Below are 25,305 nucleotides of genomic sequence, written 5' to 3'. Positions count from 1 at the left end.
TGTAATTCTCCTTTTGTTGGGGTCTTTGTCTGGTTTTGGGATCAAGGTAATGGTGGCCTCATAAAACGAGTTTGGAAGTTTTCCTTCCATTTCTATTTTTTGGAACAGTTTCAGAAGAATAGGTATTAATTCTTCTTGAAATGTTTGGTAGAATTCCCCTGGGAAGCCATCTGGCCCTGGGCTTTTGTTTGTTGGGAGATTTTTGATGACTGCTTCAATTTCTTTGTGGTTATAGGTCTGTTCAGGTTTTCTATTTCTTCCTGGTTCAGTTTTGGTAGTTGGTACATCTCTAGGAATGCATCCATTTCTTCCAGGTTATCTAATTTGCTGGCATAGAGTTGCTCATAATATGTTCTTATAATTGTTTGTATTTCTTTGGTGTTGGTTGTGATCTCTCCTCTTTCATTCATGATTTTGTTGATTTGGGTCATTTCTCTTTTCTTTTTGATAAGTCTGGCCAGGGGTTTATCAATCTTGTTAATTCTTTCAAAGAACCAGCTCCTAGTTTCGTTGATCTGTTCTACTATTCTTTTAGTTTCTATTTCATTGATTTCTGCTCTGATCTTTATTATTTCTCTTCTCCTGCTGGGTTTAGGCTTTATTTGCTGTTCTTTCTCCAGCTCCTTTAGGTGTAGGGTTAGGTTGTATACTTGAGACCTTTCTTGTTTCTTGAGAAAGGCTTGTATTGCTATATACTTTCCTCTTAGGACTGCCTTTGCTGCATCCCAAAGATTTTGAACAGTTGTGTTTTCATTTTCATTGGTTTCCATGAATTTTTTTAATTCTTCTTTAATTTCCTGGTTGACCCATTCATTCTTCAGTAGGATGCTCTTTAGCCTCCATGTATTTGAGTTCTTTCCAACTTTCCTCTTGTGATTGAGTTCTAGTTTCAAATCATTGTGGTCCAAAAATAGGCAGGGAATGATCCCAACCTTTTGGTACCAGTTGAGACCTGATTTGTGACCTAGGATGTGATCCATTCTGGAGAATGTTCCATGGACACTAGAGAAGAATGTGTATTCCGTTGCTTTGGGGTGGAATGTTCTGAATATGTCTGTAAAGTCCATTTGGTCCAGTGTGTCATTTAAAGTCTTTATTTCCTTGTTGATCTTTTGCTTAGACGATCTGTCCATTTCAGTGAGGGGGGTGTTAAAGTCCCCCACTATTATTGTATTGTTGTCGATGTGTTTCTTTGCTTTTGTTATTAATTGGCTTATATAATTGGCTGCTCCCATGTTAGGGGCATAGATATTTACAATTGTTAGATCTTCTTGTTAGATAGACCCTTTAAGTAGGATATAGTGTCCTTCCTCATCTCTTATTACAGTCTTTGGTTTAAAATCTAATTTGTCTGATATAAGGATTGCCACCCCAGCTTTCTTTTGGTGTCCATTAGCATAGTAAATGGTTTTCCACCCCCTCACTTTCAATCTGGGGGTGTCTTTGGGTCTAAAATGAGTCTCTTGAAGACAGCATATTGATGGGTCTTTTTTTTTTTTTAATCCAATCTGATAGCCTGTGTCTTTTGATTGGGGCATTTGGCCCATTTACATTCAGGGTAACTATTGAAAGATAGGAATTTAGTGCCATCGTATTGCCTGTACAGTGACTGTTACTGTATATTGTCTGTGTCCCTTTCTAGTCTATGTTACTTTTAGGCTCTCTCTTTGCTTAGAGGACCCCTTTCAATATTTCTTGTAGGGCTGGTTTTGTGTTTGCAAATTCCTTTTAGGTTTTGTTTGTCCTGGAAGCTTTTTATCTCTCCTTCTATTTTCAATGACAGCCTAGCTGGATATAGTATTCTTGGCTGCATATTTTTCTCATTTAGTGCTCTGAATATATCATGCCAGTCCTTTCTGGCCTGCCAGGTCTCTGTGGATAGGTCTGTTGCCAGTCTAATGTTTCTACCATTGTAGGTTACAGATCTCTTCTCCCGAGCTGCTTTCAGGATTTTCTCTTTGTCTCTGAGGCTTGTAAGTTTTACTAATAGATGTCAGAGTGTTGACCTATTTTTATTGATTTTGAGGGGGAGGTTCTCTGTGCCTCCTGGATTTTGATGGCTGTTTCCTTCCCCAAATTAGGGAAGTTCTCTGCTATAATTTGCTCCAATAGATCTTCTGTCCCTCTCTCTCTTTCTTCTTCTTCTGGGATCTTAGTTATTCTAATGTTGTTTCGTCTTATGTTATCACTTATCTCTCGAATTCTGCCCTCGTGATCCAGTAGTTGTTTCTCTCTCTTTCTCTCAGCTTCCTTATTTTCCATCATTTGGTCTTCTGTAGCACTGATTCTCTCTTCTGCCTCATTTATCCTAGCAGTTAGAGCCCCCATTTTTGATTGCACCTCATTAATAGCCTTTTTCATTTTGACTTGGTTAGATTTCAGTTCTTTTATTTCTCCAGAAAGGGTTTCTCTAATATCTTCCATGCTTTTTTCAAGCCCAGCTAGTAGCTAGTATCTTTATAATCATCATTCTGTACTCTAGTTCCAACATCTTACTAATGTCCGTATTGATTAGGTCCCTGGCAGTCGGTACTGCCTCTTGTTCTTTTTTTTGAGGTGATTTTTTCCATCTTGTCATTTTGTCCAGAGGAGAATAGATGAATGAAAGAACAAAATGCTAACAGGGTAAAAACCACCCCAGAAAAATATACACTAAACAAATCAGAAGAGACCTTCCAGAAAGTGGTCACGTTTCTGTTCAGAGAGTTGCTGCTATTCTTTTCTTTGATCTCCTGTTGAGTTCATAGGTGTTCAGAATGGTTTGATCCCTATCTAGTTGAATTCCTGGGACCAGAGGAAATTTAGGTCTCCTACTTCTCCGCCATCTTGCTCTTCCCCCCCGCACACATGCTTTTATAAACCTCAAAATACACATAGCTATTATTGTAGTTTAAATGGTCAATTCTCCTTTAGAGAGATGCTAGGAACTGTGAATTTAACCTTGTTGAGTGCTTGATATATGTGTATTCCTAAAAATAGTCATGAGGATTTTTTCCTGGGAGGCAGTTAACTGGAAACAGTTTGATCCTTTCAGATCTTGTTTTTATGATGTGTTAGGTGGGTTTGGAGCAGTGCTCAGTCTAGGACTAATTATTCCCCACTACTGAAGCAAGATCTTCCTGAGTATCCTTTCCAATGCTCCATAAATTAAGAATTGTTTCCAGGGGCTCCTGGATGGCTCAGTTGTTAAGCATCTGCCTTCAGCTCAGGTCATGATCCCAGGGTCCTGGGATCGAGCCCCACATCAGGCACCCTACTCCGCGGGAAGCCTGCTTCTCCCTCTCCCACTCCCCCTGCTTGTGTTCCGTCTCTCACTGTGTCTCTCTCTGTCAAATAAATAAATAAAATCTTTAAAAAAAAAAAAAAGAATTGTTTCCAGTCTGTCTGGTGGGAAAAAGAACTATTTTAGGCCTTGTGTGAATAATTGACTCTATTCTCTAATCCTTCTGGGCTGTTTCGTTGCTGGCCTTGGGTTGTTTCCTCATATACACATACTCTGCTGAATAACTGAGAGAAACCCTCTGTAGATCTCTGGGATTCTCTCCCTGTGCAACATTCTGTCCTGGGCACTCTGGTCACCTTGTTCTATTCCTCCTCTCAGCTTCATCTCAACTCAGTCTTCAGTCTAAAACAATAATCTGATAGCATACTCTTGTTTAAAATTCTTCCAAAATGTACTATTACTACCATAGAATGAGACTAAATACAGCTATGTTGGATGACCCACATTAGAAGAAATGATGCCTTAGTTTCCTCTAGATTCTTCAGTATAACCCAGAAGCTGGCTTTCTGTGATGTAGAAAGCTTGAATCATTGAGAGACAGGGAAGTGGCGAATCTACAAAAAGATTTACAACTGGAAAACAATGGGCAGACCATACAAAGCAGGTTTAGAAGTGACCCATGAGGAGGTAGGGCCTAAGTACTATGGACACTGAACTCCCAAGTGCCACAGTCTTGGGAAATAAGATAACCTTTAAGAGATCAATGGGGGATGGGGCACCTGGGTGGCTCAGTCATTAAGTGTCTGCCTTTGGCTCAGGTCATGATCCCAGAGTCCTGGGATCGAGCCCTGCATCAAGCCCTGCATCAAGCTCCCTACTCAACAGGAAGCCTGCTTCTCCCTCTCCCACTCCCCCTGTTTGTGTTCCCTCTCTCGCTGTCTCTCTCTCTATTCAATCAATCAATCAATCAATCAATCAATAAATACATAGTAAAATCTAAAAAAAAAAAAAAGAAAGAATTCGATGGGGGAAAATCAATCCAGAGAGAAGGACTAAGACTTTTGTACTAAAAGGAGTGAATGGCATATGGGAGCCAGATTCCTTCCTTTCTTAAAGTCCTTAATTTTTCATCTGTCATTTTGTCATCTTTCATTTTGGACTAAAATGAGCTTCAACAAGTAGTAAAAATGAGTTCACTTTACTGCCCTAAATAGTAACATCTTATGGAGCCATAGTATAGTTACAACAAACAAGAATTTAACATTGAGACATTACTATTAACTAATTTACAGACCTTATTCAAGTTTTGCCAGTTTTTCCACTAATGTCCTTTTCTGGTCCAGGATCCAATCTGGGATTCAGATAGGATTTAGCTGTCATACCTCCTCAGTCTCCTACAATTTGTGATAGTCCATCTAGTCTTTCTTGGATATTTTTTTATTTATTTTTTATTATTTTTTTTATTCTTATGTTAATCCCCATACATTACATCATTAGTTTTAGATGAAGTGTTCCATGATTCATTGTTTGTGCATAACACCCAGTGCTCCATGCAGAATGTGCCCTCCTCAATACCCACCACCAGGCTAACCCATCCTCCCACCCCCCTCCCCTCTAGAACCCTGTTTATTTTTCAGAGTCCATCGTCTCTCATGGTTCGTCTACCCCTCCGATTTCCCCCGCTTCATTCTTCCCCTCCCGCTACCTTCTTCTTCTTCTTCTTCTTTTTCTTAACATATATTGCATTATTTGTTTCAGAGGTACAGATCTGAGATTCAACAGTCTTGCACAATTCACAGTGTTTACCAGAGCACATACCCTCCCCAGTGTCTATCACCCAGCCACCCCATCCCTCCCACCCCCCCACCACTCCAGCAACCCTCAGTTTGTTTCCTGCAATTAAGAATTCCTCATATCAGTGAGATCATATGATACATGTCTTTCTCTGTTTGACTTATTTCACTCAACATAATACCCTCCAGTTCCATCCACGTCGTTGCAAATGGCAAGATTTCATTCCTTTTGATGGCTGCATAATATTCCATTGTGTATATATACCACATCTTCTTTATCCATTCATCTGTCGATGGACATCTTGGCTCTTTCCATAGTTTGGCTATTGTGGACATTACTGCTATAAACATCGGGGTGCACGTACCCCTTCGGATCCCTACTTTTGTATCTTTGGGGTAAATACCCAGTAGTGCAATTGCTGGATCATATGGTAGCTCTATTTTCAACTTTTTGAGGAACCTCCATACAGTTTTCCAGAGTGGCTGCACCAGCTTGCATTCCCACCAACAGTGTAGGAGGGTTCCCCTAGTCTTTCTTGGATTTTAATGACCTAGATACTTTTGAAAAGTACTGGCCAGTTAGTATGTAGGACACTTTGGTTTGACTGATGCCTCCTCATGATTAAATCTTGGTAATGCGTTTTTCCCAGGAATACCAGGAGGTGATGTTGTACACTTTTTAGTGCATTATACCAGTAGGCACAGGATGTCAATCAGCTTATCACTTGTGATATTAACTTTGATCACTTGTTAGAGTGGTAACTATCAGTTTTCTGCACTATAAAAAAATCACAATTTTTTCTTTTGTAATTATTTAGTATCTTGTGGAGAGGTAAGTTGGGTTTTATTTCTTATTTCTCATTATACCTTTACCCACTAATTTTAGCATCCATTGATTAATGCCAGATTTCATTTGACTTAGAAAAATAAAGTGACACTGGTTATTTAAGATTTACACTTAGTGAAAAGTCTTACATATGTTTTTCACTATCTGTCCTTGACAATTTTTCAAAGTACATTTCTTGTCACTACATTGGGACATCCTGAGTTCCAAGCCCACCATTACCTTCAGAGACCCAAACTTCCAATGATCTTTTATGCCTATGAGTATATTCTCTATCTGGAATGTACAACCCTTCAGTCCTTCACCCATCCCCATGCCATATCTGCTTGGCATACTGTCATCCACTCTTCGAACAAAATTCAAAAAGCCCTGGAGGTTTTGAAGAAGAATAAGATGCACCAGGAATCTGTCTCCCCACATAGACAACAACTGCAGTGGCAGAATCTGTGTGATGTAACTGCTTCAGAATTCTGGAACCTACTGAAGACTTACAACTTCCAGGAGAAGGCTTGAATAGTAAATTGAGGTTGATTTTGGTCAATTTCAGCTCTTAGCACAGTAGTAGCTGCCCATTCCCCACCCCAACCCCCATGGCAGGCAGCTATTCATGTGTTTTGGGGGCAGCTTACACAAAGTTTACAGGAGCTAGGGTAGACAAAAAGGACTCAGTCCTCCAAATATCAAGAATCGGTTCTTCAATCACTGATGGCTGCTTCTGATCACAGTTGTAGACAAAAAGGCAGGCAGCCACTCTTGTTGCACCTCCCTCATTGTTGCAAGTCTCTCTCTCTCTGGATAAAGTGACTTCCAGATTTAAAGAGACAGCATCCTGCCCCCTCACCTCCCCTCACCCCACCACATTTTTCTGTTTTTCCTCTTTGGGGAACAAGACATTAAAAAGCAGCTATATGTATTGGAAAAATTAGAAAGTAATTACATGAGCCCAAGGAAAGGCACACACTCAGAAAAGACCTGGAAAGGCCTTGCATTTACACAGCAGACTGATCCTCAGCACAAGACAACCTACAATTAAAAACAAAAACAAAAACAAAAAACAACCTAGGTAAATAAACAAAACAACAAGGAAAAAAAGAGCAAGTCCTGGGGAAGTGGGAAAATCTGATTTGCAGAGTTACCTTAGAGTCAAATGTCCAGTTTTCAACAAAAAAATTTTAAAAATATCAAGGCATACAAAGAAACAGATAATCATGGCCCATTCAAAAGAGAAAAGTAAATCAACAGAAACTGTCTCTGAAAAAAACCTGATGGTAAATATACTAGACAAAAACTTTAAAGCAACTATCTTAAATATGCTCTAAAAGTACTAAAGGAAGTTGTGTAGAAAGTCAAGAAAATAGTGCATGAACAAAATGGAAACATAAATAAAAAGAAAAACCTAAAAAGAAATTATGGAGATAAAAAGTACAATAAATGAACTGGAAAATACACTAGAGAGATTCAAAGGCATATTGGAACATGAAGAAAGAATCAGCGAACATTAAGATAGGAAAATGAAAATTACTGAGTCTGGGGAACAGAAAGAAATAGATTGAAGAAAAGTGAATAGAGCCCAGAGATCTTCAGGACACCATCTAATGGACCAACATACACATTGTGAAAGTTTGAGAAAGAGGAGAGAGAGAGGGAAAGGGGCAAACAGAATATTTGAAGAAAGACTGGTTGAAAACTTCCCAAATTTGATGAAAGACCTGAATATAAACATCCAGGAAGCTCACTCAACTCCAAGAAAAATGATCTTAAAAAAAAAAAAAAAACAAACCCACAGGGTGACACACAACACTCAAAGTTTCAAAGGCCAAAGACATAGAGCAAAAGAGAAATGTCCTAAATCTCAGTAGATTTAGTGATAGATATCATGCAAAATATCTTTCCAACAACAGGATGAAGTTAGAAATCAGTGACAATACAAAAACTAAGACATCCATAAGTTTATGGAAATTAAATAACACATTCTTAAATAACCAATGGGTCAAAGAAGAAATCATAAGGGAAGGTAGAAAATACTTAGAGATGAAGGAAAATGAAAACACAATATACCCAAACTTATGAGACACTTATGAGACAAACTTATGAGACACTTATGAGACAAACTTATGAGACACAGCAATGCTAAAGGGACTCTTTTTCAAACTTTTCCCAAAAATTGAAGGAAACATTTCCCAACTTGTTCTGAGAGGCCAGTATCATCCTGATACCAAAGCCAAAGACACTACAAGAAAACCACAGATCAATATCCCTGATAAACACTGATACAAAAGTCCTTTAAAAAATACTAGCAAACCTAATTCCGCAGCATATTAAAAGTATTATACACCACGAACAAGTGGGATTTTTTCCTGGGATGCAAGAATAGCTCACCATACAAAAATTATCAATAGAATACAGTACAGTACTACCCAAAGCAAACTACAGAGTCAGTGCAATCCCTATCAAAATCCCAATGATGTTTTCTCTAGAAATAGAAAACCCCATCTGAAAATTCATATGGAATTTCAAATGACTCTAAATAGACAAAACAATCTTGAAAAAGAACAACAAAACTGGATGACTCAGACTTCTTGATTTTAAACTTACTATAAAACTACAGTAATTAAATCACTGTGGTCCTGGCATAAAGACTGACTGACATATAGACCAACAGAATATAGAATACAGAGGCCAGAAATAAACCCTCCCATATATATGGTCAAATGATTTTTGACAAGGGGGCTAAGAATATCCTATGGAAAAAGGACAGTCTTTCCAACAAATGGTGCTGAGAAAACTGGTATCCACTTTCAAATGAATGAAGTTGGAACTAACACCATATAAAAGTTAGACCAAATGGATTAAAGGCCTAAATGTAAGACCTAAAACTATAAAATTCTTAGAGGAAACATTGGACGAAAGCTTCATGACACTGGATTTGGCAACAATTTCTTGAATATGACACCAAAGGCACAAGCAACAAGTGAAAAAGTTGCACAGGCACATTGGACTTCATGAAAATTTCGTGCATCAAAAGATATTATCAATGCAATTTTTTTTTTTACATGAACAGACTCCTATCAATACAAAGCAACCTCAGAATGGGAGAAAATGTTTTCAAGTAACATATTTAAAATGGATCAATATCCAGAATATATAGAGAGTTCTTAAAATTCAACAACAAAAAAACCTGATTAAAAAAATGGCAAGGGGGTGCCTGGGTGGCTCAGTTGGTTAAGCAACTGCCTGCGGCTCAGGTCCTGATCCTGGAGTCTCGGGATCGAGTCCCACATCGGGCTCCCTGTTCAGCAGGGAGTCTGATTCTCCCCCTGACCCTCCACCTCTCGTGCTGTCTCTCTTATCCTCTCTCTCTCTCTCAAATAAATAAATAAATTCTTTAAAAAAAAAAAATGGCAAGGGCACCTGAGTGGCTCAGTCGTTAAGTGTCTGCCTTCGGCTCAGGTCATGATCCCAGGGTCCTGGGATCAAGTCCCACATCGGGCTTCCTGCTCAGCGGGGAGCCTGCTTCTCCCTCTTCCACTCCCCCTGCTTGTGTTCCTGCTCTCACTATCTCTGTCTCTGTCAAATAAATAAATAAAATCTTAAAAAAAAATCATTCTTAAAAAAAATAAAAAATTAAAATTAAAAAATGGCAAAAAACTTGGATACTTCTACAAAGAAGACATGCAAGTGACAATCCACACATGAAAAGATGCTCAATATTACTAATAATTAGGGAATGCAAATCACAACTATAATGAGATATCACCTCACATCCATTAGGATGCCTACTATCAACAAAAAAGAAAATAACAAGTTGTCAGTTTGGGTATAGAGAAATTTGAACACTTGCACACTGTTGATGGGAACACAAAATAGGAAGGCCATCATGGAAAACAGAACAGTCGTTCTTCAAAAAATTGAAAATAGAATTATCAGAGGATCTAGCAATTCCGTTTCTGAGTATATATTCAAAAGAACTGAAAGCAGGGTCTCCAAAAGATACATCCATGTTCATAGCAGCATTTTCCACAACAACTAAAAGTTGGAAGGAACCCAACTGACCACTGACAGATGAATGGATAAGCAAACTGTGGGACATACATAGAACTGAGTATTATTTAGCCTTAAAAAACAAAGAAATTCTGACACAAACTACAACATGGATGAACCTTGAGGACACCATGCTAAGTGAAATAAGCCAGTCACAAAACAACAAATACTGTATGACTCCGTTTATGTGAGGTACTTATAGTAGTCAAATCATAGAGACAGGAAGTAGAATGGTGGTTGCCAGGGGCTGGAGTAAAAGGGAATAGGGAGTTAATGTTTAATAGGTACAGAGTTGCAGTTTCACAAGATGAAAAAAGTTATGGAAATGAACAGTGGTGATGGTTGTACAACATCATGAATATATTAATAACAGTGAACTGTATACTAAAAAAGGGTTCACATGGCAAGTTTTACATTTATTTTACCACAGTCAAAAAAAATTAGAAAAAATTCATCCAGCCTTTCCTCCTTGGCCCAACTCATGTAGTTGGGTTTTTCCCTCCACAGGGCTCGATGGCACCTATAAGCCTATCACAGGATTTGCTATATTTTATTGTGTGATGGATTTGCACGTTTGTGGTTGTTCCTTGATCTTATGTGTGATGTTTATGAAGATATATTGGAGACCCTGTATGTTTTCTGAGGAGTATACTCTGAATCTCTGTAATTCAAGAATCTTTGTCAGGAGGCTTCAGGTTTACAGCTGAAATTGCTGCTAGACATTTCAATGAAAGAAAAGTTGTCCAGAGGACATTATGGGAGATAAAGAGTGGAGGGAAACTTGGCAGTGGGATTTTTAAAAAGCCTAAAGTAGACCACCTGTTGGCTGATGGAAAAGGGATGTCACTCATTCACCAGAAGTTAGTAGGAATCTGGGAAAGGACAGAGAAAGTAGAAATTCAGTATTATAAATTGTTTTTGCTGAGTAAAATGGGATTACAAAAGGTAGAAATGAGGACTTCAAACCTTTTATGATTATGAAAGTAATAAATGTTCACTTTATAAAATCTGAAATTTACAGATGGGTGTTACAAAAACAGAAATCATATGTACTTTTACCACCCAGAGTTAATCACTACAGGCACTGTGGAATACATCTGTCCTATCTACCTACTCTACCTATCTACCTACTCAGCAGGCAACCATAAAAATGACCATGCCAACTTTAACCATGCAAAATGATCTTAATGAATGGGGAAATTGCACCTATTCCATAACCTTTCAAATTTGTTATCAAAACATTAAAAACTCTCAATATCAATTATAAATGTGTACTGATAAATGTGCAAGAGAATAAACAGTAAATCTAATATTTATTGCTGTAATCCAAAACATTAGAAACATTGAGAATTAAGGTCTTTTTGTTTTGTTGTTCTGAAAAAAGAGTTATCAAGAGTGGTTTGGGGTGCCTGAGTGGCTCAGTCAATTGAGCATCCAACACTTGGTTTCAGCTTGGGTCGTAGGATTGAGCTCTGGACGGGCTCTGCCATGGGCACAGAGCCTGCTTGGGATTCTCTCTCTCCTTTGCCCTCTGCCCCTCCAGCACTACCAACCCCCCCCCCCCCCCACCGGCTCTCTGAAAAAAATTAAAAATTAAAACAAAAAAATGAGTAGTTTGAACAGTGCTTGCTGCTTTTTTCTCATGTAACTGACCATACAAAGAGAGCATCTTTTCTATGCCTTGGACAACTGTCCTACTCCCTTTCTAACTCTGGCTCAGCTCCCAACATTTTATCCTTTGTGCTTTCACTGTTGGAAAATATCTCCCAGAATTCCTTTAGTGTAAAGGGTTTTTTGTTTTGGTTTATGCTTTTTTGTTTTGGTTTGGTTTGCAGTTGTTTTGTTTTGCTTTGTTTTTTGCCTACATTGCTTCCTCTGAGACTTCATTCTTTTCTTTAAAAAAACTTCCCTTATTTACATAGATGATTTCACTTCCACTAAGTTCCTCTGGCTGCCTACTTAGAACCTCTTAAGTGGCACCACTGTCAACATTCCTAAAGTCTGCTGTTTCTTCTGCAACGCCATTTATATTAGATTCAAATTTCCCTTCCAAAATTATTGCTTTTAGCTTATTTGTTACTCTTTCGTCTTTGTTGTGCAACTCCCTCTTTCAGTGATCAGTTTTTGTAAAATGCTATGTGGATTTACCACTAGAAGACAAGGAAGAAACATAGCTACATGCTTTGCTGTCTGTGTGTGAACTAAATAATAAATGCAAAGCAACCAACTGCTGACAGATTTTCATGTAAGTACATGATTGATTACTGGTGATGATGCATGCCTATTATTTACATAGTGATTTGTTCACTGAAGAGCTAGCTGCAAAGTTTGTACTTCATGCAATTACTCACAGTGAATACAACATGGTAACTGAAATCTGAACTATGTTGTGGGGGACTGGGGTTATCTGGCTGAAATCTGTGCATATTAAAGCTCTGTGAAAGTAAGGATTGCCTCTGTGTGAGCACCATTATATATAATAATTATAAAAATGATGCTAACTTAAAATACATATACATTTTAGATACATATATATTTTTGATTATATATACTTTAAAATTTTTACATTTTAAATTAGCATCATTCTACAATTAATATATATTCTGATATTTCATTTAGCCTTATGTTATATATATTTTCCCACGCTGTTATATATGCTTGGGAAATATGATATTTAATAGCACAACGGACTTCTGCCCTAAGAATGGAAATTAATTTCCAACTGAGCAACATACAGGTTATTACCAAAGTGTTCGATACTAGAGATAATGTTGTGAGAATATATGCTTACACAGATCATTCAGTACTTCTATGATTATTTCCTATGCATAAATTTTCTAGATGTGGAATGACTACATTAAAGGATATAAATGATTTGAAGGCTTTTGATACAGACCTATGTATATTTTTATTTACCTCTTCTTGTCTCCAAAGTCAGCTTCAAACTTTGAGGGTTGTATTGCATTTTTAAAAATTGATTTTCCATTATTCATAGCATACTTAAATGTGTCCAGTGAAATTAACATTGGACATTTGCACTTTTGTTGTTGTGAGTTGTCCACTCAAGTCCTTTGCCCACTTTTCTCTTGGGATACCTGTCTATTTCTAGGTGATTTATATGACCTCTTTCTATTTAGCACCTCTTTACACAGACACTGCCTCAAAAATGAACAAGTGTGGAACTCCAAAAACCCCAGGCTGTTATTGCCCTCCTGTCCATTTGTTATATAAGTGAGATGTATAAATATAAAATCACACCACAATTCTGATGTGTTTTTAGCTGGTTCTAATAACTTTTAGAGCTGGTTATAAGAGTTCAATTACTAACATTCACTTTCCTCAATGATGCACATAAAAGACTCAACCATTAATTATTAACCTTCTTTTCTTTTTTTTTTTTTTTTTAAGTCAAGGCAAGTGTACTGGGAACAGAGAAGAAAGCCCACACCAAAAATCTTTAACTAGACTGTGATTTTGGCATGACCCATGTTTCACAGTTCCATATTCAGTTCTTTGTCCCTCAAACTCCCACTTCTTCATTCTCTTCTATGATCTGTCCTGCTGCCCTGGTCTTGTTTTGTGAAACAAGTGACTTGCTTTCACGTTAAAGCATTATTATTTAAAAGAAGGCTTGTAAAGAGGGCAATAAGAGTATGGGAATTTGTGTTATCGATGGGTGAGAATGATTTTCTAGAGGGGTTGCTTTCTGACACGTCACATTTTACCACATAAGGGAACACTTGCCTATTCAACTTAGCACTAGCAGCTCTGAACAACCACCAAATGCTATTAAAAAAGCTATCATGGGGCGTCTGGGTGGCTCAGTTGGTTAAGTGACCAACTCAGGTCATGATCTCAGGGTTCTGGGATCGAGCCCCAGGTTGGGCCCCATGCTCAGTGGGGAGTCTGCTTGAGGATTCTCTCTCCCTCTCCCTCTGACCCTCCCCTGCTCTCTAAAATAAATAAATAAATCTTAAAAAAAAAAAAACTGTATCATTATATTGCAACCAACTGCTCACATTCTGATGTTCGGTGCAAACTGCCATCCCGACCTGACTGCAGAAGGTCATCTGCTCAATGGCCAAGGAAGGCATGGTTAATGCGAAACATATAAATCAAGCTACATACTGCATCTCAGGCAAAATGAAGAAAAATTTTTAAAAACAATGATCTCTTGTTAAGTTTGAAAATGCCTATTTTAATTGAAGGAGGAGGCTGTAGCATAATTTCTTATAGCAACTTTATCTAGTTATAAAACTCATGTAGGACGTACATTTCAAGATAAAGGTATGAGAAGTAGTGGCAGAAAACACACCTGCAGTTTTGGGAGTCCTTCCCACAGTACCCAAGTTCAAATACTGAACGTCAGAAACCTGGCGGGGTCTCCTGTTAGAAAAGGTAATGATGCTGTGGCTTCTATTCTGATGGCTCAGAGGCTTTTATGCTCACCACTGCTGTGGGGATTCTAGGGCTGGGTTTTCATATTTTGCAGTTACTATAAGTACAGCAATTTTCCAGAAACAGAAGTCCTTGGGCAATGCTACCTGCCCTTTTGTAACCTTTCCTGTCAATCTAAGGCAGAGTATGGGTTATTTCAGGAATATAGGCTGCCCAATGAAGGTCAGGACAACTCCTGCCAAGAAGAGGTCAACCTCTAGAGATAAATCCAGATGATGCAATTTTAAAGCAAGCAAGCTAGTGAGCCGTATCATTACCACCCCGTAGGAGAGGCTGGCTCAGCCAGGGCAGGACAGCAAGGGTACAGATGAACTCTCTGGATAAATTTGTACTTAAATCTATGTCCTACCAGACGTGGTCTGTTCTTGGTTAGAATAAGGAAAGGCAGAAAATATACTGCATTTGTTAGCAATTAGCTTGCTTTCCTACACAAATATTCATCAAATCCCTCCCCTGCACCAGACCCAAAAGTAAAGCTGAAGAAGGCATATCTAAGCCAAGAGCTGAAAGCTGAGGAACAGTCAAGTAGAAGGAGGAAGAGCATGTTCTAGACAGAGGCAAGGGAAATTAAAGTACATTTAAATAACTGAAAAAAGCTGGGGTACAAAACACAGAGTAGGGCAAAGAGAGTCAAGAGACAAGGCTAGAAACTAAGTGTCAGATCATACATCGTTCTGTAAATCTGTTAAGTTAGAGTTTATCCATGAATAGTGGGGGATCATTGAAAGGTTTGAAGTCAGTGAGTGACAAGATGAGTCTTGCATTTTAGAGAAAGCATGCTGCTTCCACTGTGAAGAAGAGAGTGGGCAGGGTAAGAGCAGGCCTTGGGAGAAGGCCACCGGGACCCTGCAAGCACAAGATGGTGGTGGTCTTCATGACACCGTCCATGGGAATGAAGAGAAAGGACAGTCTGTGATGAGTTTCAGTGGCTTGACAGAATAGGGCAGGATGGCATAGGAAAAGAGGCCAAGATGATGCCTGCATTCTTGGCTGGGCAACTGCAGGGAAATGAATTTCATTCTCTGACACAGGACGTAAGAAGAGAAACAGTTTTAAGGAGGTGATTATGGGTTTGTTCTAACCCTGTAGTATCTGAGGTGTTTATGGTGCATCCAGTGGAAATGCCCAGCAGACAGATGGGCAGTGGCTAACTAGAAAGAGGGATATCCCTATTAAATGGGGCAGTAACTCCTTAGAGCAGCTGCTTAGTAGAAAACTATCAAGATGCCCAACCTCTTGGGTTTGACGTGCAAATGGACTACTCAGTACCTCTGGCCTCCATCACCATAAACCATAATCACCATAAACTATCATTTAGATTTCAGTCCACTGACTATGAAGAGAAAGAACAGACAAGTCCAAGTCCATTACAATTTAAAGAGAAAAATCCACTTGGTTTTTTCTTGAGAAAAATTAGAAAATGAAAAAAAGAAACTTTTCCCCCTATACTTAGTGGGGCACAATTTTTTAAATTGCACAGTGACGTCAGAAACATGAACTGGTAAGTATCATGTTGATATTGGCATAAATGTTGTTACTGGCAGAATCTTTAACTGCTCCGGAGATGGCTCAGGCCCCTACTCATCTAGCACAGGAGGGAGCTCACATTCTGATGTTCGGTGCAGACTGCCATCCCAACCTGACTGCAGAAGGTCATCTGCTCAATGGCCAAGGAAGGCATGGTTAATGCGAAACATATAAACCAAGCTACATACTGCATCTCAGGCAAAATGAAGAAAAAATTTTAAAAACAATGATCTCTTGTTAAGTTTGAAAATACCTATTTTAATTGAAGGAGAAGGAGGCTGTAGCATAATTTCTTATAGCAACTTTATCTAGTTATAAAACTCATGTAGGACGTACAGCCTAGCTTCTCATTTCCTCTTCTTAAATAAAATATTTAATTCAAACAATAACCTTGCTTTATTTTTTTTTTTTCAGGAGACATGGTCAATTGGTTATACCTTTTATTAACCAGATCTTATACTATGTTCCAACTGAGGGTTCAAAGATCCCCCTGAAACTGAATGGGAAGAAATCAGAGAGGGGGACAAACCATGACAGACTCTTGACTCTGGGAAACAAACTGAGGGTTGCGGAAGGGGAGGTGGGTGGGGGAATGGGATAACTGGGTGATGGGCATTAAGGAGGGCACGTGATGTGATGAGCACTGGGTGTTGTATACAACTGATGAATTATTGAACACTACATCAAAAACGATGTACTATATGTTGGCCAATTGAAAAACAAACAAACAAAGATCTCCCTGAAACTGTGAATTGTACACAGAACCTGGCATATATGTGAGTCTATACATTTTTCTGGGAAGAGGGTCTAGAATCCTCAGATTCTTAAAGCAGTTTACATTCAAAACAGACTAAGAATCACTATCTTTTATCTACCTTCCACTATGATTCTACTACAGTGTATAGTAAAAATATAGGGCATAAATTAGGGGTTGACAGGTTTTCTCTTAAGGATATGTTTTCTTTCATAGGACCATAATCTGGAAAAATCCTCAAAAGCTAACAAGTTCATCCACCTGCCTTTAGGTGAAATACCTCCAAAATTATCCAAGTCAGATGAAAACTGAGAGTCTGTTTATTTCTCCCTATGGGAAAGCAATTCCAGCACCTCATTCTGTAACCTATTACATTTTTTAACAACCACTATAAAATTTATCTTTGGTCTGTATGTGCTCTAGTTTAGGTCCTAAATTGCCTTATTACTATTTTTCTTCACTTTATACACAGCTATAAATGTGTGTTAATCTTTTCCAGGGAAGATATATTGCAATGTTCTCGTCACAGGCCATTTTTAAAACCAGTGACTCTGGTGATCAATGTGTATACACACAACACAGCTCACGCAGGTTAGGCAGACGTCTGGCCATATACTAGAACATGAGTGTGATCAAGTTACTAGTAACAAGAGTTCAGAGTCTCAAAGAGCTGGGGAAAATCTCTCAGATGACACAGTGCAGGAAGAAGAGGCTCTCCTGCTGTTTCTGTCGGTCAGAGGCATGAATGTGAGGCATCTGGTGGAGATCCGACCTAACCATGGGCCCAGAATGTGTGGCCACCTCAGCAACCCTCAGCCTTAGTCTGACCTGTGATTATGGTCCTGTTGTCCTCCCCAAGGGACACTGTGCACTCCAGCCCTCCCATGTACACTGGCCACCTGACTCCCCCTACTCGTCTGCCTCTTGCATAGCTTTGTTTCCTGTGGTCCTCTCTATATGAATACTGGGCACCTCAGTCCTCCCACCTCCAGTGGCTTTCCTGGGGACAGTGAACCCCTTCTGGACCAGGCAACCCAGCAAACTTGTCCACTGTCCCGTGGGCTGCCTTCCCCAATAAGGTCTGACCTACAGCCTCAGTGGAGGGGTGCCCCCGATCAAGTCTGTCCTTCCTTGAGTACTCTCGCTCAGTTTTAGGGTACCTTAGAGAGTTCTTTGTAAATCTTATGGTTACTCTTTTTTCAAGGCTAATGATGTTTTACATTAAAATTCTCCTATTTAAATCACTGTGTGGTTTCTCCCTTCTGATTGGGCCCAGACTGAAATAATCACAATGAAAACTTATTCTTTGATTACTGTCACGGATTGTATTTGCTAACAGTGCATCTTCTATTCTTATCTTTCCTTCTAGTTTAACTGTATTGTGGTTAAAGAATGTGGACTATACAATTCCAACTTACTGGAATTTTTGATGTCCTTTTAACATAATGCATGGCCCACTTTTTTTTTTTTAGACTTTTTATTTATTTGATAGAGAGAGCGAGCGAGAGAGAGAACACAAGCTGGGGGAGTGGGAGAGGGAGAAGCAGGCCCTCCGCTGAGCAAGGAGCCCGATGTGGGGCTCGATCCCAGGACCACGGTATCACGACCTGAGCCAAAGGCAGACGCTTAATGACTGAGCCACCCAGGTGCCCCGCATGGCCCACTTTTTAAAGATGTTTCTGAAAACTGAAAAACTGCAGTTTCTGTTTTCAGGGTACAATCTTATTAAAATATTTATACCCTTTATATAGGGGTCAGCAAACTTTTTCTGTGAAGAGCCAGATAGTAAATAATATAGACTTGTGAGCTATAAGGTCTGTGTTGCAACTCCTCAACTCTTATCAAGGAACAAAAGCAGCCATAGACAATATGTAAACAAATGGTCTGTGTGGCTATATTCAATAAAATTTTATTTACAAAAATAGGCAGTGCAGGGGTGGGTGGCACCTGGGTGGCTCAGTTGCTTGAGCATCGACTCTTGACTTCAGCTCAGGTCATGACCTCAGGGTCCTGGGATCAGCCCTGCACCAGGCTCTGTGCTCAGTGGGGAGTCTGCTGGAGATTTTCTCTCTCCCCCTCTCCCTCTGCCCCTCGGAGCGTACACTCTCTCCCTCTCAAATAAATAATCTTTTAAAAAATGATAAAATAAAAAAATAAAAAAACTTTACAAATAGGCAGTGGGCTAGAGTTAGCCCACAGGCCATAGTTTATCAACCCCTGCTCTACATCATTATTTTTATCTACTTGGTCTGTAAAGCAATGAGAAAGAGGAGTTAAATCTCTCAATACTACTGTGTTTTTTGGATTTCCTCCTGTGTGTTTTTGGCCCTTTGTTTAAATAGTTCTATGCTCTAAAATTTGGCACAAAAAGGTTCATAGTTATTATGTCCTCCTGTGAATTTTATTCCTTACCATTGTAGAATTTCCTTTGTTCTGTTAAAAGTTTTTTTGTACATTAAACCTTACATTTAATATTAAAAAGTATTTAGAAAGAAAATATAAAATAAGAATAAAATTAAGATCAAAGAGAAGTTTAACAATAAATCCAATTGGAGTAAATTTACCTATTAAAAGAAAGCAAATCTAAGAATCTGGCAAATACCAAAACCTGGTCTATAAGATAGATGTGGAAAAGTGTGTCCTGGAAGTTTTACCTATAATGGATTCTGCATCTGTCTTTCCTTATTTTATTTTATTTTATTTTATTTTATTTTATTTGAGAGAGTGTGTGGGGGGGGAGGAACAGAGAGGGAGGGAGAGGGACAAGCAGACTAAACCCGCTGAGCACAGAGCCCGACAGTGGGGCTCGATCCCAGGACCCCGAGATCATGACCTGAGCTGAAACCAAGAGTCAGACACTCAACAGACTGACCCACCCAGGCTCCTCTCCGTCTGTCCTTCTTAAGGCAGATCTTCATCTGTCTTTTTAAATCTCTTTCTCTATAAATATAATTATTGTCCAATATATCACATATTGCATCAATTTATATATATGCATATAGATTTTTTAATTTGATGTCATTTTGAGTCTCTTATATAAGAGAGTCTAGTTTGTGTTAGTCTCTCCTCTGTTTCTTGCCCTTAAACTAAGAGACAGCGGGCTATGTGGGTTTAGCCCCCACACTCTGAGCTAGAGCATCTAGTGTTCTGTTTTCCACACAGCTTCATGCAATAGATTTTCTACACCAAATATCCTTCCACTTTGGGGTTTGGGGCTGTTCCCTGGGGTTGGGGGATGTTCGCTTACTTCATTGTGAGCCCATTGCCACTTTTTTTTGTGACTGCTCTACTTCGCATATGCCATTATTTAATGTAACCCAGAGCTGATGGATTTTCCCCTCTTTCTTTTTCACCCCCGTTGAACCAAACCTTTATTTGCTAAATATAATTAAGTCTAAGGAATTATTCATCCAAACTGCATTTGCCTTCCCTTGAAAGCCACAGAGCAGAAAAAGACAAATCCTAGCAGCTTTGAGAGAACTGAAGGTCTCTCTCTGTGAGAAACCAGACCTAAGTTCCCAGGGGTTACAGGGATCCCCAGTCTGGAGAGGTTTTCATGAGTCTTCATGGAATTTCATCAACCCACTCTCTGGCTGGCTGCGCTGTAGGAATCATGTGTCAAGCACTGGGTCGCCTTCAAGTTTGGGTAAAATTGTTTAGTTGGTCCAAACTCCAAGTTTCTGCAGTGCTCTTTCCATCTATTCGGTGGTCTTGTGTCATCTTACTTGTCTTCACTTAACTTTACTTATTTCCTTCTATCTCTGTGGAGATTTAGGGGAGTATGCTCTAGGTCTGCATGCCTGCTTCTGCATTCCTTTGGAGTCCTGCATGCCAAGTACAACTCTAAAACATCTTTTTGAGAGAGAACTGGCCTCCATAACCATTTCTTCTTCCTTCTTGGAATTCATTTCTCGAATTTTCTACCTCCCATTAAGACGGCTTTGAGATTCTGCCTTAAATACCTATTGAAATGAATGATAAGCCATCTAGTTTTAAAATAAAGGAGAAATCTAGTGTTTCTAGGCCAAATAATCTTCTGAAATTTCTCTTGGTTCCAGCTTTGAAAAGAATTAAAGTGGTATAGAAATTCAAGGCATCATGAAATTCAAGTAAAATAACTTTCACCTCAGCAGTGTTCTGAAAAACACACCAACAGGTGAGCTCTTACCAGTGGAATGAGCAGGCTAATGAGGTCTGTCAGAGGTTTGCTGAGCAGCAGCAGGTCCTCGGCGGCCTGAGTGTCCCCTCCTGAGCCAGACTTCTGCGCCTTGAGCAGGGACGAGACAAGGGAAGGCGGGGGGGTTGGCGATTAGACACTTTGGCCAGAGGAGACAGATCCTCTCAGTCCAGGAGAGGAAGGGGGCTGAGAAAGCAATCCCCCACAGCCCCCTGAGGAGAGGTTATGCCTTGTTATAACAGGACAAGGAGCGCACACAGTGCCACCGCCACCAACTCAGGCTACAGAGGCCCACCTGGACGGCCCACAGATAAAGCAAGACCAAGGCTGTCCTTGAAAGAATGATGTTGATGTTTACGTACTAGGAAGGGGACTCTCTCTTTCCAACCATGCTGACATGGGGTGCTGCTACCCCCATCTTCCAGGTGAGAAAACTGAAGTTCAGAGAAGTGGTTTGTTGAAAGCCCCACAGACAATGAGTGGCAAAGCCGGACCCCAAATCACAGATGCTCATTTCTCGTGGGTATTTTTATGCACATTATCTGATGCATACCATCATCGTATAATTCGGCTCTGCTTTCCTTCTCTGTATGCATGCGTATGCTTGAATACCATCTAGAATATTGGTCCAACGTACCAGCGCATGGACAGGCCTCAGACACAGGTCTCCGTTGCTGAGAAAGGACAGGCTTAAGTTGCATTGGAAAAAGAAAATGAGAAGCAAGTGGCTCTACTCTTAAGTGTGTCTGCTCTCAGGAGTTTTATGGGACTGTCTAATCTCTATTATAAGGGATGAATAATTTTATATTGAAAAAAGGCACTGACTATTGTGTTTGCTACAGTATATACACATTTCATTCACACACTTCCTCACTGTTCTTAATTTCACTCAGAAGAAACCAAACTTCTTGTACGGACTGACCTCTGCCAGAGCCTTCAGAGCAGGCTGCAGACTGCCTGTCTCGGGTTATTAGCCTGGACTCTAGGACCCTTCTCATGAAGGCCCCGTTCCTTCTGGACAGAACTTGAGCTGCTTGCTTTCTCTGGCTCAGAGGGACTTGCACCTCTCAATAGCCAAGGGGAACCACCATAATCGTAGCATGGAGCTTCCCTTTCCCGTCCCCACCCCCACCTCCAGCCTTCCCAACTGATTTTACCAGAAAGGTAGAATTTCCTCCAGAAAACAAATGTGTGGCACTACCCCAGAGGTCTGAACACTTCTGACTCTTGGCTGTTGATTCCGCCTTCAGAAGCACAGTGCAAGATAGGAGCACTGGGTGTTATACGAAAACAATGAATCATGGAAGACTACATCAAAAACTAATGATGTGATGTATGGTGATTAACATAACATAATAATAAAAAAATAAATTAAAAAAAAATGGGGGACCTGGGTGGCTCAGTCGTTAAGCGTCTGCCTTCGGCTCAGGTCATGATCCCAGGGTGCTGGGATCGAGCCCCACATCGGGCTCCCTGCTCCGCGGGAAGCCTGCTTCTCCCTCTCCTACTCCCCCTGCTTGTGTTTCTGCTCTCACTATGTCTCTCTCTGTCAAATAAGTAAATAAAATCTTAAAAAAAAAAAAGAATACTGGCCTTTTCACATGAACACATTATCCTTTAGAGCAAACGGATTCTCTCTTGGGGAAGATAAGGCAGTCTTGCAAACCAGCACCTGGACCGAGAGGGGGCATGATATGATGTCACTGCTTCCTTGCCAAACCCACGGAAGCAAGCAGATGGGGCCACAGAAGCAAGTGCACACTTGTAGGACTCTCCCACCAGGACATCCAGTGTCCTCCATAGCCTCTAAATCCACATAGCCATTTGTTATTGTTACCAAGAAACATCCGGACCCTCCCCACCAGTATTCAGGTACCACCTCCTTGCAAAGCTGCCAAGGGTTCCAGAAAGAGAATGCTGCCTCTCTGCGCAACCAAGAACTTCACACCTGGAATGCAATAGAAACTCCTCTCCTTACAAAAATATGGGACTGCAATGGAAGCTCTGTGCACAGAGGGATCCCAGCAGGGTTTCCCACAGGAAGAAAAACAGAAGCTGAGCAACAATTTCAGGGGCCCAAGTTCACCTCTTCTCTTAGTCTATCTCCAGGTCCCTAATGTCACACTCCCTAAAGGCAGCCTCTTGATACCCACATCCATGGCCCACTGTCTGCATTTCGTAAAGGGCCCTTTCCACAGCAAGGATTCTCTTTTCTGCTATGACACTGCTATTGTCCTCTCCGTTCAGGCCCTCTGCCCTTGCCTCTGGTCTACAGTTCACTTTCCCCCATCACGGCCGTATGGTAACTGACCTCACTACCAGCCATCCAGTGTTTTTGACCCAGCCAGTTACGGTCTAAGCAAGAGAAGATGGTAGACTGCACCAGGGAGGCAGCAGTAGGGTTTGAGAGAAGTGGTTGGACTTACTAGGTATTTAAGGTAAAATCTACATTATTGGAGGACAGATTAGATATGGAGTATGAAAAAAAGAAAAATTTTCAGGATGACTCCCGGGTTTCTAGTATGCATAGCAGGAAGAAGGTGGCCAGCCTTGCTGGGGAGGCAAATCCCGAGTTGAGCTTTGGACATGTTGACTTTGAGGTGACAATGGGGGGTGGTTCTAGTGACTATTTGGAGAAAGCTGCTGGATCTCTAAGGGTGGATTTCCTGGGAGGACTCTGGGTAGAAATATAAACTTAATAGTCTTAAACATATAAAGCATGGGAATGTCAACTTATGAGCCATCTTTAACATTAAATGGCAACAGATCATTACTCAAAATGAGATAAGGAGTACAGTATTAAAAAAATGAAAATAAACAAAAGGCCAGGCAAATACAGTTCTATTCTATCTAGCACTGCTACACGAATCTAGTGCATGCAGGTAGGTACTCAAGAGAGGTTTGTTAAATAAATACAGAGGTGGGGCACCTGGGTGGCGCGGTTGGTTAAGCATCTGCCTTCAGCTCAGGTCACAATCTCAGAGTCCTGGGATCGAGCCCCAGGTCAGGTTCCCCACTCAGTGGGGAGTGTGCTTCTCCCTCTGCTCCTCCCCCCACAACTCATGCTCTCTCTCAAATTAATAAATAAAATATTTTTTTAAATTGAAAAAAAAAATAAACATGGAGGGAAGGCAGCTGTAGAGAACAAGAGCAGTCAATTCCTCAGGTAGCTACTGTCTGATGTCCCCACAATGGAGCACAACCCGCAATGGTGGCACCCGGACCAGTTCAGCACTCACTGTGCTCCCCAATCACCATCACGTGAGTGCTCACAATGCGCAGATGACACGATTCGGTCCCCACTCTGTAGGGTCGCACCGCCTGCTCCAAAGGATAGCATGCTTATAAACAACTGTGCTGAAGGTAGAGTGTGAAAGTAGAGGTGGACACAGTTTGGGTGGTGGGGGGAAGTAAGAGAAGATGACATGTGACTTCGTCATTTCCATGGTGGGAAGGAGGTCTACAGGGAAGAGTGTGGAGAACGGTGTTTCAGGGACCGGGAACCACAGGAGGAAAAGGCATGGGAGTGAAAGACCGAGAGCCGACTGTTTGGCATGGGAGTGGGCAGCACAGAGGCCTGGCAGATAAGGCTGGAAGGCACCCTGGGGCTGGATCATACCAGGCCTTGAATGTCTCACCAATGAGTAGAAGATCCCATCACAGATAACGAGATGTCACTGAGGTTTGCCACGGAAGGGAGAGGCATGGGGAGGATTATGAGCTATGGTAGAAAAATCTCCCTTGCATTTGGCGGCTAGGCAAAGGGTAGCCGATGGGCATGAGCAAAGGGAACACCACAGAGGAGTCAAACTGGATCATTTCAACAGACTCGTGTCCACATTCCAATCTTTCAGCAACACCAGCATGTTTGCATAGAAACAGCAGTTTAACGGTCCCATGATCACAAGAGCAGTGGATGAAGGTCCCCCATCACTTCACAAATGATAGTCAAGGCCCAGACGGGGGGGGGGGGGGGGTTAGGGGACCTGGATTTAAATACTGAATTGGGCTTCCCAACCCCCCAAACTCAGTTAGGTTCTCTTCGCCCACATTCACCCTGCAGCACCCTGCACCTCACAGCAGCTGTGCGCTCACAGATGCAATGGGATGATGATTTCCTCGCCATTCATGTAGCGACGGTCTTCCTTCTGAAACCGCGAGCTCCCTGAGTGCTAACACCCTTCCCTCTCTAGATCCCTACCGAAATCTCCATACCCAGCCATGTTCCGGGCTAATAAGTAGAGAAACAAACCGTAAATTAATTATTTCGTAAGCCTGCCGGGAGTCAGTTCAGTCAGGAGCCGTGGCCTGAGCAGCCTCCTACATGCCAGGACACGACCTGAGGAAGTCATGGTCCACAGGAAGCCTTCTGTAAACAGGAATGTGAGGGGGGCACTTCTCTTCTTCTCATTGTTAATGATACAGCGACCATTTAGTGCTTACCTTCCCTGGGCGATATATATATATATATATATATATATATATATA

The 25,305-nt window shown here is 40.7% G+C and overlaps 1 protein-coding gene across 1 annotated transcript in view; it reads right to left on the bottom strand.

Annotated features, from left to right (window-relative positions):
• Positions 1–25,305, bottom strand: part of ULK4 (unc-51 like kinase 4) — a 607,678-nt gene that overhangs the window by 153,642 nt on the left and 428,731 nt on the right. The window contains exon 36 of the mRNA XM_044912620.1: positions 20,809–20,907. Coding sequence (XP_044768555.1) covers positions 20,809–20,907 — 99 coding nt within the window. The remainder of the gene's footprint in view (positions 1–20,808; positions 20,908–25,305) is intronic.

This window comes from Neomonachus schauinslandi, chromosome 1 (genome assembly GCF_002201575.2).
Source record: "Neomonachus schauinslandi chromosome 1, ASM220157v2, whole genome shotgun sequence".
Lineage (NCBI taxonomy): Eukaryota > Metazoa > Chordata > Mammalia > Carnivora > Phocidae > Neomonachus > Neomonachus schauinslandi.
This window is presented reverse-complemented; position numbering and strand designations above follow the sequence as displayed.